Source organism: Pteropus alecto, unplaced genomic scaffold, assembly GCF_000325575.1.
Source record: "Pteropus alecto unplaced genomic scaffold, ASM32557v1 scaffold202, whole genome shotgun sequence".
Taxonomy (NCBI): domain Eukaryota; kingdom Metazoa; phylum Chordata; class Mammalia; order Chiroptera; family Pteropodidae; genus Pteropus; species Pteropus alecto.
In genome coordinates, this window is record NW_006432451.1 from 330,429 (window position 1) to 342,077 (window position 11,649).

The following is an 11,649-nucleotide window of genomic DNA, read 5'->3' on the forward strand; positions in this document are numbered from 1 at the left end:
TAACTTTACATTTTTTCTTCAGCCAACTCTCATCAGCCATCAAGTCCTATTACTCTTATTTTAAAACATTTTTCTCACATTCATCTTTTTCCCTCCATTCCACTGGCCACTACCCACAGAACACTTATTTCTTTATCCAATCATCTATTGATAGACACGTAAGTTGCTTCCATATTTTGAATAGGATAAGGAGGAATTGATTATTTGGTAAGTCAAATATTACTTTATATGCAAAAGGAAAAACTATCAACTTTCACTCAGTGGTGACACATTTTATAAAATGAAGGACTCTCCTATAATATTAATTCTTAGTTTACCTGATTTGTAATGAGATGTACTGAGATGATCATATATTAGGCTTCTTTAAAATGAGACACACACACCTATGAATAACTGAAGGCATCAAAGAACTCCATAGAAGAACTATAATTTCTCAAACAGCGCAAGTCTCCCGATAGGTTAAAATTTTTAAAAACAATTAACAAGCTTATTTTAATGAATATAAATAGAATACATATTCTTAAGCATATATGAGACATTTACAAATATTGATCACATGCTGAGGGATAAATCAGATCTCAAAAAATTTCAAATGAGTGGTTAGCATAACGCAGTTTTCTGATTTCAATTTAAGAAAGAATAAATATTTCTCACCAAATAAATAAAGATAGTTCCATTGGTTTTGAATTTGGGAAGCATACCACTAAATAACACATGAGCCAAAGAAAAATTCATGATGAAAAGTACAATGTATTTTGACCCATACAATAATGAAAGCACTTCATGTCAAAATCTTATGAGTAGCAACTATAGCAATTTATAGTCTTAAATGTTCATTTTATAAAAGAAATCCTAAAAATTGAGTCAAGCATTAAACTGCAAAAATGAGAGAAAAGCATAAAATATCCAAAATAAACAGAAGAAAGAATATTGACAATATCAGAAGTTAATAATATAGAAACAAGCATGCAGTATTAAGGCTCAACAAAGTAAGCCTTAATATTGCATGCTTGTTTCTATATTATTTCTGCTTTCTGGAAAAGCAGAAAATTGACAAACTCTAGGTAAAATTAACTAGAAATAAGAAATGTCTTAAGCAATGCTAGGAATAAAAAAAAAGGGTACTAGGCTACAGATAACATAGATATTAAGATGTTAATAAAATGATACATTTTTTATTTTTCAATTACAGATGACATTCAATAAATATTAGTTTCAGATGTACAGCAGAGCAGTTAGACATTTAAGTAACTTACAAAGTGATCCCACCATATATAGTTATCATAACTGTCTACATTCCCTAAACTGTACTTTACATCCTTATGACTATTTTGTAACTGCCAATTTGTATTTCTTAATCTTTCACTGTTTTCATTCAGCCTCCAACTCCCTCTCATCTGGCAACCATCAGTTTGTTCTCTGTATCTGAGTCTGTTTCTGTTTCGTTTATTTTGATTTTTAGATTCCACATAAGTGAAATCATGATATTTCTCTTTCTCTGTCTGACTTATTTCACTTAGTATAATACCCTCTAGGTCTATCCATGTCGCAAATGTTAAGATTTATTCTTTTTTTTATGGCCGAGTAATATTTCGTTTCATTGTATATAAATTATCTCTTTATCCAATCATCTACTGATGGACACTTAGGTTGCTTCCATATCCTGAATATTGTAAATAATGCTGTAAATGTTTGCTTTATATGTTTAGGTGCTCCTACATTGGGTGTGTAAATGTTTACAAGAGTTATATCCTCTTGTTGTACACCTTTATCATTATGCAAAGTCCTTCTTTGTCTCTTGCTATAGCCTTTGTTTTAAAATCTATTTCGTCTGACATAAGTATTGCTACCCCAGCTTTTTTTTCACTTCCATTTGCATGAAATATCTTTTCTATCTCTTTCAGTCTGTGTGTGTTTTTCTATCTGAAGCGGATCTCTTGTAGGTAGCATATGTATGGATCTTGTTTTCTTGTCCACTCAGCCACTCTATATCTTTTGATTGGAACATTTAGTATCCATTTATATTTAAAATAATTATCAATAGGTATGCAGTTATTGTCATTTTATTTTTCTTATTTTTAACCTTTTTTTCCCTTTTCCTTCTTAAAGAAGTACCTTTAACCTTTTTTGTAATACAGGTTTGGTGGTGGTGAACTCCCTTTAGTTTTTTCTTGTCTGGAACTGGTAGGTTAGTTTTGAAGGTACTTCACAAGGAGGTGTATTCATTTAAAGGCTCAAGTGACAAAAAAACTGCACTATCAGAATGTTTATAACTCCTGGATCAGACTGGTAAACCCTTTTCAAAGCATTTCTCTGTGGCTCTGCTGCAAAGTTCTCCTATCTCTAAGGTCTAATTCCTGTGATTTAGTGAAGTTAAATGATCAAAGCTAAACAGAGCCATATCTCAATTTTCTCAAGTATTAGGTGCTTATCTGCTACTCAAAAGCATATTTGCCAAGCCATATTTGCACTTTTCTGCTCACTAGAAAACACAGTCTTACTTCTAGACTTTCCCTCAACATTCCACAGTATCTCTTTATCACTCCTACTTACTCTTAGAAACTAAATTCTAAGCATTTCTCCAGTAAGATAATTCTTTAAAGAGAAGACTACGTTAGTATTTTATTTGCTCATAACAATTAGCATAATTTATCCTCCTTGTCCTTACTTTTAAAAATAAACGTAAGTTACATTTCTTGTTCTCTAAAGCTGAAATTAGTTGTATTTATGTTTCTGTACTTATTCTGTCTCCCAGGAGCAAGATATATGTTTAACACTTCTGCATGTTGCTATAGAATTCACTATAGGACTGTCACAATGGTCTTTTAATGAAGTACTGGACTGGTTGAGTAACTATAGTGCCTCAGCTGGTCCTATATTCCACATAAGCAACCACTTCTGAAGGTGTGATCTATAACCATGACAGTAGGCAGTACAATAAGATTACGGCTTTAATCGGCCATGATTATGAAATATTTCTGAAGACTCTTCATGGGGGGCTGCCTCAGAAGCAGACACAGGTATGAGGAATAAATGCCAGCCCACCTGCTGGCATAAGAGGCGATAAGACTGTCTCTTCAGATAGATGAGCAGGCAGGAAAACGGATAACACGACTTGTCTTGGAAGCAAGCAGCACCATGAGGCAGTAAAAACCCATCAGCATACATCATCCTATCAGGGCCTAGTGTCATTCCCAGCCTCTATTAGCCTTCGCTGCAGCAGCGCAAACCCCAGACGCTTCATCCTGTTTATAATTGCTGACGAGCAGTAATAAGGGCTCCATGCCTCAGCTCCGTCCGTTCCACTTCAGCACCCACCTATTAGGTAATAACTTTTATTTACAGCCTTGCTCAATGCACTGTTCTATTAGTACAGCCAGGAACTGAGTAGGGCAAAAAAGAAGTCTCCTTAATGGGCAGTATCACTGCGAGGCTCTGATGATTTATAACGCAGCTTTGTGGCTGTTGTATCTTGCTCCTTTTGGTAAAGCTGCTTTAGGAAAGCTACATTTCTAACATGCTGCCCTCTAACAGGCACACATGTACTATGGAACATCCACCCCTCAAATAATACGAAAGTTTCAAAGGAGGAGACGGGTATTAAATTCCCTTGGTATTGGTATCCTTTTTAAATAATGTTGGCTCAGGCATTTTGCCTCAGTAGAGCAATAGAACAGCTAATTAACAGAAGTTCAGGACTCTTCTCCATGGTAAGAGTGCAAGCTATAATAAAATAAATGACAATAAAGGCCAAAAACCCCAGTTGTTGCTGCATTCAAGGATCCAAACAAACTGAATTAGCAGAAAGCATGTAGACCACAAGCAGCTCAACATCACAGTCTAGGTTTCACATCCACACACACATCCAAAGTAGCAATAAGCCTCATTGCACTGCCTTTTCCTTTTTATACAGGAATACATTTTTATCCTTCAAGTGTAAAAATTCCTCTTGACAAGATTGGTATCAGAGGAAGCCACTGGTTCTCATGAGTAAAACCCAAACAAGGCCTGTGAAACAAGCCTATAACTTCAAGTTCAGCAAACTCAAACATTATGTGTCTAGCTAGCGTGTAATACAAACACAATGGCTGGTGGTAATGGGACCAAACTCTCACTCAAGGGGTACAAATGAAAATCGGTGAGCTCTCTCTAACCTTTTCTAAAATTTATATATTGCATTAGATGCTTTTAAAGTCAGCTCCCTTATGGTCTCACACATGGTTATTTTACTCGCCATTCCACTAACTATAATCACATTTTCAACACACATGTATCGAGATCAAATCTTCTAATTATATAATGCCTTGCTATCTCATTCTACTTTTTAATATAATTAATAACTCAGTCAGATTAAAGTTTTTACAGAAAAAAACTCACAAGAAAGAACATGCAGCAGATTATTTCCCTTCTCCAGTTATCCATGCAATGGCCCAAATCCACATATTGTCAATAAACAAACATTATGGCACACCATGATAACCTGTGCCCTTTTATTTTTTATGATAAAGTGTAAGATGACACATTTCAGATTAGAGAAATTTTGCAATCTTGCCAAATATTTGGTATTCATTTTGCCCCCCACCCCAGGAATCAAATGAACTCCTTCAGGACCTAATACGATGAGTGCGTAAGGCAAAACATTTTTTTAATACTTTTTCCTTGCCATGACAGATTTACTGTTTTGATCTTTCTTCAATGGTTACATTAAATGCTAATAAAAAATTAAAGGTTTATATCTTCCCTAATATTCTCCTGATGGGAACTTGCAAATTACATAAGTAGGTCAAATTTCTAATTTTCTGTCTCAAATGCTGATATTGCAGACCTGAGGGAAAAGCTATACCTTAAGGATCAAAAAAAAAGAATGAAAAAAAGAACCGAATTTTACAGTTGAATCACACCCAAAGCCACCTTCCTTTAAATCTCTACAGAGTCCTTCATAGAAGAGTCACTTAGAATGTGCAATATTGACCAAAACAGTCTGTAGTCACTGACTCTCTAGGATTAAATGCACTGGTCGAAATGTTTCCATGAATATTGACTAGACCAGGAGATAAAATACACAACTGTAGGTAATTCTAAGATTTATAGGGCCACCTCTGCTTTAACATTACCACCCTTTAGCTTCTGAATCAATTTAAAAGATCTTATACAAACCTCTTGGTAACGAAACAACAATGAAACATTCCCCCCCTTAAGTGGCTTCCGAACACTGATGTGGAAAAGTGTTTAGCACATCAATCTTCCCCTGACTCCCAGGTGAAAGGGGGTTTCTTCTGTCTTTGTCAAAACAGACAATAATATCACAAGCAGACTGCCTCAGAAATGAGTCAAGAGAAGGTTTGGGGGAAAAGGGGAAACAATAAACAATACAGGCTATCTAGGTTCATGTCACTGTTCATCATGCAGAAAGGAAAACAGGTGACCTAAAAGGATAAACATGTTCTTTCCTAAGGAAAAGGAAAAGGAAAAGAAAAAGGAAAAGGAAAAGGTAAAGAGAAAGAAGAAGAAATAAAAGAAAGACAAAGAAAACAGGTAAAGGATATATAAACTGAATGAACATGCTTCTTAAAGAGTGGAAAGATGATACCTTCTGGAAAAACCTGCCTTCGTGTTTAATGGGACAGTTTCTAGTCCCATCTGCTTTCATCTCAGACAATACTACAGCTCCCTTATGGTCCCACAAATGGTTATTTTACTTGCTATTTTACGAACTATAATCACATTTTTAACACACACAGAGCATTTTAAAATCATCATTTTTCTAATCTATCGGAGAGAATATTTACTCAACATACTTGCTGGAAGAAGAGTAACCATGAATATACATACAGTGGAGCAAAAGTCTCTTGACAGTACCATCAAGTCTATAAAACTGTTTGACTTTTTTCTTATTTTAACTTCGGAAACAAAGGGCTAATAAAATGAAAAAACTAAATCAAGCCATATAAGAGTGGTGAAATATGAGAGGAGAAATTTCTTTTTTTTATATGCTAAAAAATATATCCCTTGATATATATTTGACCTAGGGTCTAGAGCTAAGAGTTGGTTAATGCTCCCCTTGGAGGGACCAAGCAGGGTCCTTGTGTTAGCCATAGTTCAAGGATTCACTGGCAGAGAGTCTATTTCTTCAAAGAAATTTAAGATAAGACATGGTTCTATCTGTCCACTACAGGGTAAATTTTAAGATTCATCAATAGCAAGCTACAATAAGTGAAATACAAAATATCTGCTGTAGCTCTTTGCAAATGAGTTTTATGAGAAAAGGTTACATAACACGACTTTAAATAATAGATCCTAAGAAAAGGCAACACACTCCTCCTTTCCCAAAAGGCACTTTAAACATAAAGATATGACTTCATGAAGGTATTTATCTAAATATCCAAACACCTTCCAAATAATGTCTAAAAAAAAAAAAAAAAAATGACCACAGCTCAGATTACAACGTTTTGGCTTAAGGTATAACTTGAGAGTTAGAAAAGATGAAGGACAAAAGGATATCCTCTGGTGGTTTGTTGCCAAAGAAAGTGAGCTCTTTTCCTTCACGATATATTTGTTCTTGACAGGGAATGCTGTCAGAATTAATAAGGGAACATGTGCAAAAGAGTCAAAGTTCTCTGAAGAAATGTAAGCTCTCTAGTAATCTGAAGGTGTGATGTGCTTTAACTCTTACACTCTAAGCAAAGCAACCTAGGGCTCGGCAGCACTTTTCAACCCTCTGCTGACTGTAGATATCCCAAAGCTCTACAAAGCCATATACACTTTCAATTATTTTTTCTTTGCTTAAACACCAACGATCATGGTGTTGTTGTTGGTTTTTTTCCCCCTCTATCTAAAGATTACACAGTTTAATTATTAACGGTTCTATGTGGCCAAAAGCCAACATCTAAAGAAAAGCCTTTCCCACCTAGTCCACAAATGCTGATCTTTCATTGGCCATTATTGCTACTTTTTACGACCGGCTTCTAAGAGTCAGTTACCACAAAGTAATTTCTTAAAAAGAATTCCCTCTCTCATTTTGATGGTTGTAGACCAACTACTCTATACTGCTGTCCACTTCTCTAAGTTATAATACCCTCTGATCAACAATAGTCCTTTTGAAACATAAATATAGATATTAATCAACCAGCCAAACTTATGTTCAGGTCTTGACTTATTAAACCACATAATTATGGGCCTAATGCTAATCTTTATATTTACTTTTCAAAGTACTAAAAAGAAAACAATCTGTTTACTGAAAAAGTCATTAACCTTTTTTGAGTGTATACTCCTAAGATATTGGCCATGTATATATTTGTATGTGTATTTGTTGGTTTTAAACAATATGCATGGACTAACATATAATTATGAAATGAATCTGTAAAACAGAAATTTTAAAAGGCTGAGATAAAGAACTTTTACTATTTTCTCCCCATACCTCATAGACTATACATTATAGGCCCTTCTTCAGAGACTACTGACTTAAAGGACCACCATGTTCTAGCCTAAGTATCCTTTTTCTAACACACAACATTATTAAACTGGAGGCTGCTTTAGGTCCAAACTTATATGAATAGATAGGCTGGGAGGGGGTTGGTGGTAAAATCTCTAATCTGGAAGGTCTCATTCTAAGGCTCCTAAGAAATGACACCACTGTTAAGGTAATTATGTATAGATCGTCTATGCCTGAAGCCCTGTGCTCTGGGAGAACTTTGGGAGAGCTATTGTTACTGTGTTCCCTTTGGCAGAAGCAGCACAGAGCATGTGTTAGAGGTGTGAGTCCTACTCTTGAAGAACCCGTATATAAAGAATAAAGAACTCTCCAGCAATGTAACACTATAATTGATGATGATTCATAAGAAAAATGCTCAGAATCCACACAGTGGGTAACCTGCTGATTCCAGGACAGACAGAAAGATGAAGAAGACAGTCAATCCATGGTTCTCAAAGCAAATCATTTAAGTTACATCTGAAAATCAGGAAGCTCTGTCCTCTAGCATCAGGGCCATTATTTAAGGCTGAGGCAGTACAACAAGGAGCCTGGGGTGGGTGGGGGGTGGGGTACAGAGAGGCTTCCTGAAAAGTGCAGCAGGCTGAACTTCATGGCCTTTAATGTCCATGCTGAGAAATCTCAACTTTCCTTCAGGCTTTTTAGAAGATGACCTGCACATTGCATTAATTTCTTTCCAAGCCAGAAATTCTCAGCCTTTTTCTAGTTAACAAGTATGAAGTCACTGGAGACGTGTGACTAAGAGGCTCAATGCCTTGCTTATCATTTCACTTTATGGAAACCTAAAAAAAAAACATTACTCTCAGTTCCTATTATAATACTGACATGTAACAAAGAATGTGATCAATATAAAACCAATTAATGAAATTAGGTAATGTATTCTGGTACTTCTAATCTACTTTTTTCCACCTAAAATATCTATTGCTCTTATCAACACCCTTTAATGGTTGGCCACTGTATACACATAATCTTTAATGATAAGATTATAACAGTAGCTACCATTACTGAATATCTATTATGCTTTATGTATATTATTTCTCACATCGAACCTATGAGTTAGACTTATCATCCCATTTTACAGATGAAGAACAACTTATGAGATGTTAACATTTACTTAAAACCACATTTTCTAAGTGGCTAGGCTACGATCTGAAACCAGATCTGCTTTTAAAACTCACATTTTTAAAACTACTTCACTACATGCTGTATTTCCAAATCTGTGTTTCTCTTCCTCCATATTTCATTTAATGATATGCTTTTCTGACATCTGGCTAAGAGTATAATTATAATAAAATGTGATAATCAGTAACATGATATAGTGCAAAACAACACAGGCTTTAGCACCTAAAAGATCTGTGTTCAAGTCCTGGCTCTATTATTTACAAGCAATATACCCCAGGAAATGTACTGAATTTTCAGAGTACCTGTTTTTGTTGTCTGTAAAGGAGGAATAACTACTTTGCATAATTGTTCTGAAGATTAAATGGGCATATATGTAAAGCATATTGAATGGTGCCTGGTAATACAGTTAGCATGCAGTAAACGCTGTTATTATTTTTAGGTACACGAAATAGTATGGCAGCAGAGACAAGGAAACAGATCTGCCTAGAAGATGAAGGACACAAGTATATGACATTCAGGAAGGATTCCTATTAGTTTTGGTGTCTAAGCTGAGCACACAAGTCTCCTTCCTCAATGTCTCAGGATGACCCAATGTGTCTGGGCCTCACTCCCTGACTGCTACCTGAAGATGTTGGTAGTGCGCACAGTAAACCCTGCCCTGAGGGCCAAGACTGGAAGGAAAGAAGAAAGACTAAGTGTTGGACCTGAAACCAAAGGGCTCTGAATGTTTTCAAGCTTCTGGCTAGAGTAGGAAACTGGCTTTCTGACTTCCCACTGGCTAATCAAGACAGTCTATCTCACTCCCAGGCACAGTTCTCTTCTATCTCAATCAGGAACTACCCAGTGGAGTGTAAGTACTGGGGAAAGGAGGGATGAGAGTATGCCAGGACTATCTCACACAGCCCTGCCTCAAAACTGCTCATTTGGAACAGAAGAGTAAAATTGAGTTCCTCAGGGTTCAATGCCTAGATGTTATTCCAAAACTATGCAAGGACAGACCTGTTTGAGGTTTAACATCAAAACTATGAGGACTTAAAGGGGCTGAGGTTTCAGTATAAGTTTGTACACAAAAACAGTTTGTACTGTTTTTGTTAGAAAGTTAAAAGGACTTTTTAAGTTATGAAAAATAGTTTGACTGTGACCTTTAGAAAAACAATATAATTATTTTGACTCTTCCAAATATAATCCCTTAGAAATTTTAAATAGCAGGCAGTATTATTAGAAAAGGCAAATATTGTTTAAAATAAATTAAGCTACAGACTAAGGAAGCAATGGGCATTATAACTGCTCTTTAGAGAGCAAGAAGATTCATGACTTCATGTTTAATAAAAATGTCACAGATGTACTAAGATGGGGGGGGTACTTTATGCATCTGACAGGGATGATTTCAGCACACTTCATGGCTTTAAGATAAATGAGACAAAATAACTTTCTAAAATTATTAGGATATTCTAATAGTCAAGTTAAAACATTAATTATCTGTACTACAACTTCTTTCACCCTCCAGTCTCCATTATTTAAATAAAGTTTTTTAGTAGGTACAAGACAAACTAGTCACTTAGACAAACTAGTCTAGAAACTGGGTGATGAGCTGCATTTTCTGTATGTTTCGTGTCTTAATATTCTTCAGACATTAGGACGTAGTTAAATTTTGATGTCCACCTTCTTGGTTCTAGCTGCCAGCATTAACTCAGTCAATCTGACCTCCAAGAACACCACACTGACCTCTGCTCACACTCCACTCTCAATAGTAAGCACATAATATATCACTTGAAAACTGATGAAAGAAATCAGAGTACCTGGAAGGACACCACATTAAAACCAATAGCTAACTTCTGTGAAGAATTCAGATAAGAATGAATCCTGATAAGAATAATGTACGTACCTGTACCACAGGATCTTTTGGTTGGTGTGATTAACGAGACATGAGCTGTGTCTGTGCATGGCCCACCTAGAAACAGAAAGGCAGGCACATCAGTCAAGACATACCCTCTAAGTGCCCACAGCTGCTATTCTGGATAAAGAGAAACCCAAAAGGGCAGGATCAACCTGCAAATATACATAAGGAGGGGCAGTAGGAAAGATGGAGAAGGTGGTGGTAGTGGTAGGTTAATTCTAAAGACATAATTTTAGTTCAGCAGTCTATAGATCCATAGTCTTTCTAAATTTCAACATGCTTTTCATAAAAAGTAATCGAGTCTCATTTAATGTCAAGATGTTAAAGGATAAAATTTAAACTAGAATTCCAATCCAGGTAAGAGGAAAGTACCCACAAGTTTGGGAAGATGAGTTTTTCCACAGAGCAATAAACAAGAGTACTCCCTCTTAATCTGACCTCAATAGTCACCCTACCTTTGAATTGATTGCAAAATTAGCCTTCTTTAAAGGGAGAAAGGGCACTGCCTAAGAAACAACAAACAGCTTGTCAGAAGAAATGAAGATTATTTTAATATATAAAGAGAGCACTGCTGACCAAGGAAAAATATCTAGTTTAATTATAAGAATATGATACGAAGAAGGCATTCATGGAATCTTTGAGGGTTCAGAGATATGCTGGACAGACATAATTCAAGAGTATGCAAGAGATATAGTCAGTCATTAAAAGCAATAATTTCATTCTTCAGAAAAGGACCATCAACAAATTCTTAAGTTGATATTGATGTCAACACTCTCTACCAATCATGCCCTACCTTCTAAAATAGGAAGCTGCCAGTGGTTCTTGATATGCCCTAGGAGGGGCATTAGTGATGATCATAAAAGAACAGAATACACGAGCAAATGATACACATATATTTTGAAAAGGCTCCCTAGGTAACTATGACTAGCAAAGCGAAACATGGTTAACTAGCAGAGCTGTATGTCACCTATGATAAGACTTCGTATCATTGAAGTTACTCATCAGAAAGGAAGAAGAGATCAAAGAGCTCTGAGACCTGTTCTTAGAGTTTATGCCACCAAGATCCATGGGTTTAGGGACCTGGAGATCCCACCTAAGAAATTCTTTGTTAGTCCATTCTTTCCTTGGCCAAGGTCATAAC

General features: G+C 35.9%; 1 protein-coding gene across 1 annotated transcript in view; it reads right to left on the bottom strand.

The window, feature by feature from the left end:
• Positions 1–11,649, bottom strand: part of ZFAND3 (zinc finger AN1-type containing 3) — a 204,786-nt gene that overhangs the window by 44,554 nt on the left and 148,583 nt on the right. The window contains 1 exon segment of the mRNA XM_006926996.3: positions 10,497–10,562. Within this exon segment, the coding sequence (XP_006927058.1) occupies positions 10,497–10,562 (66 nt within the window).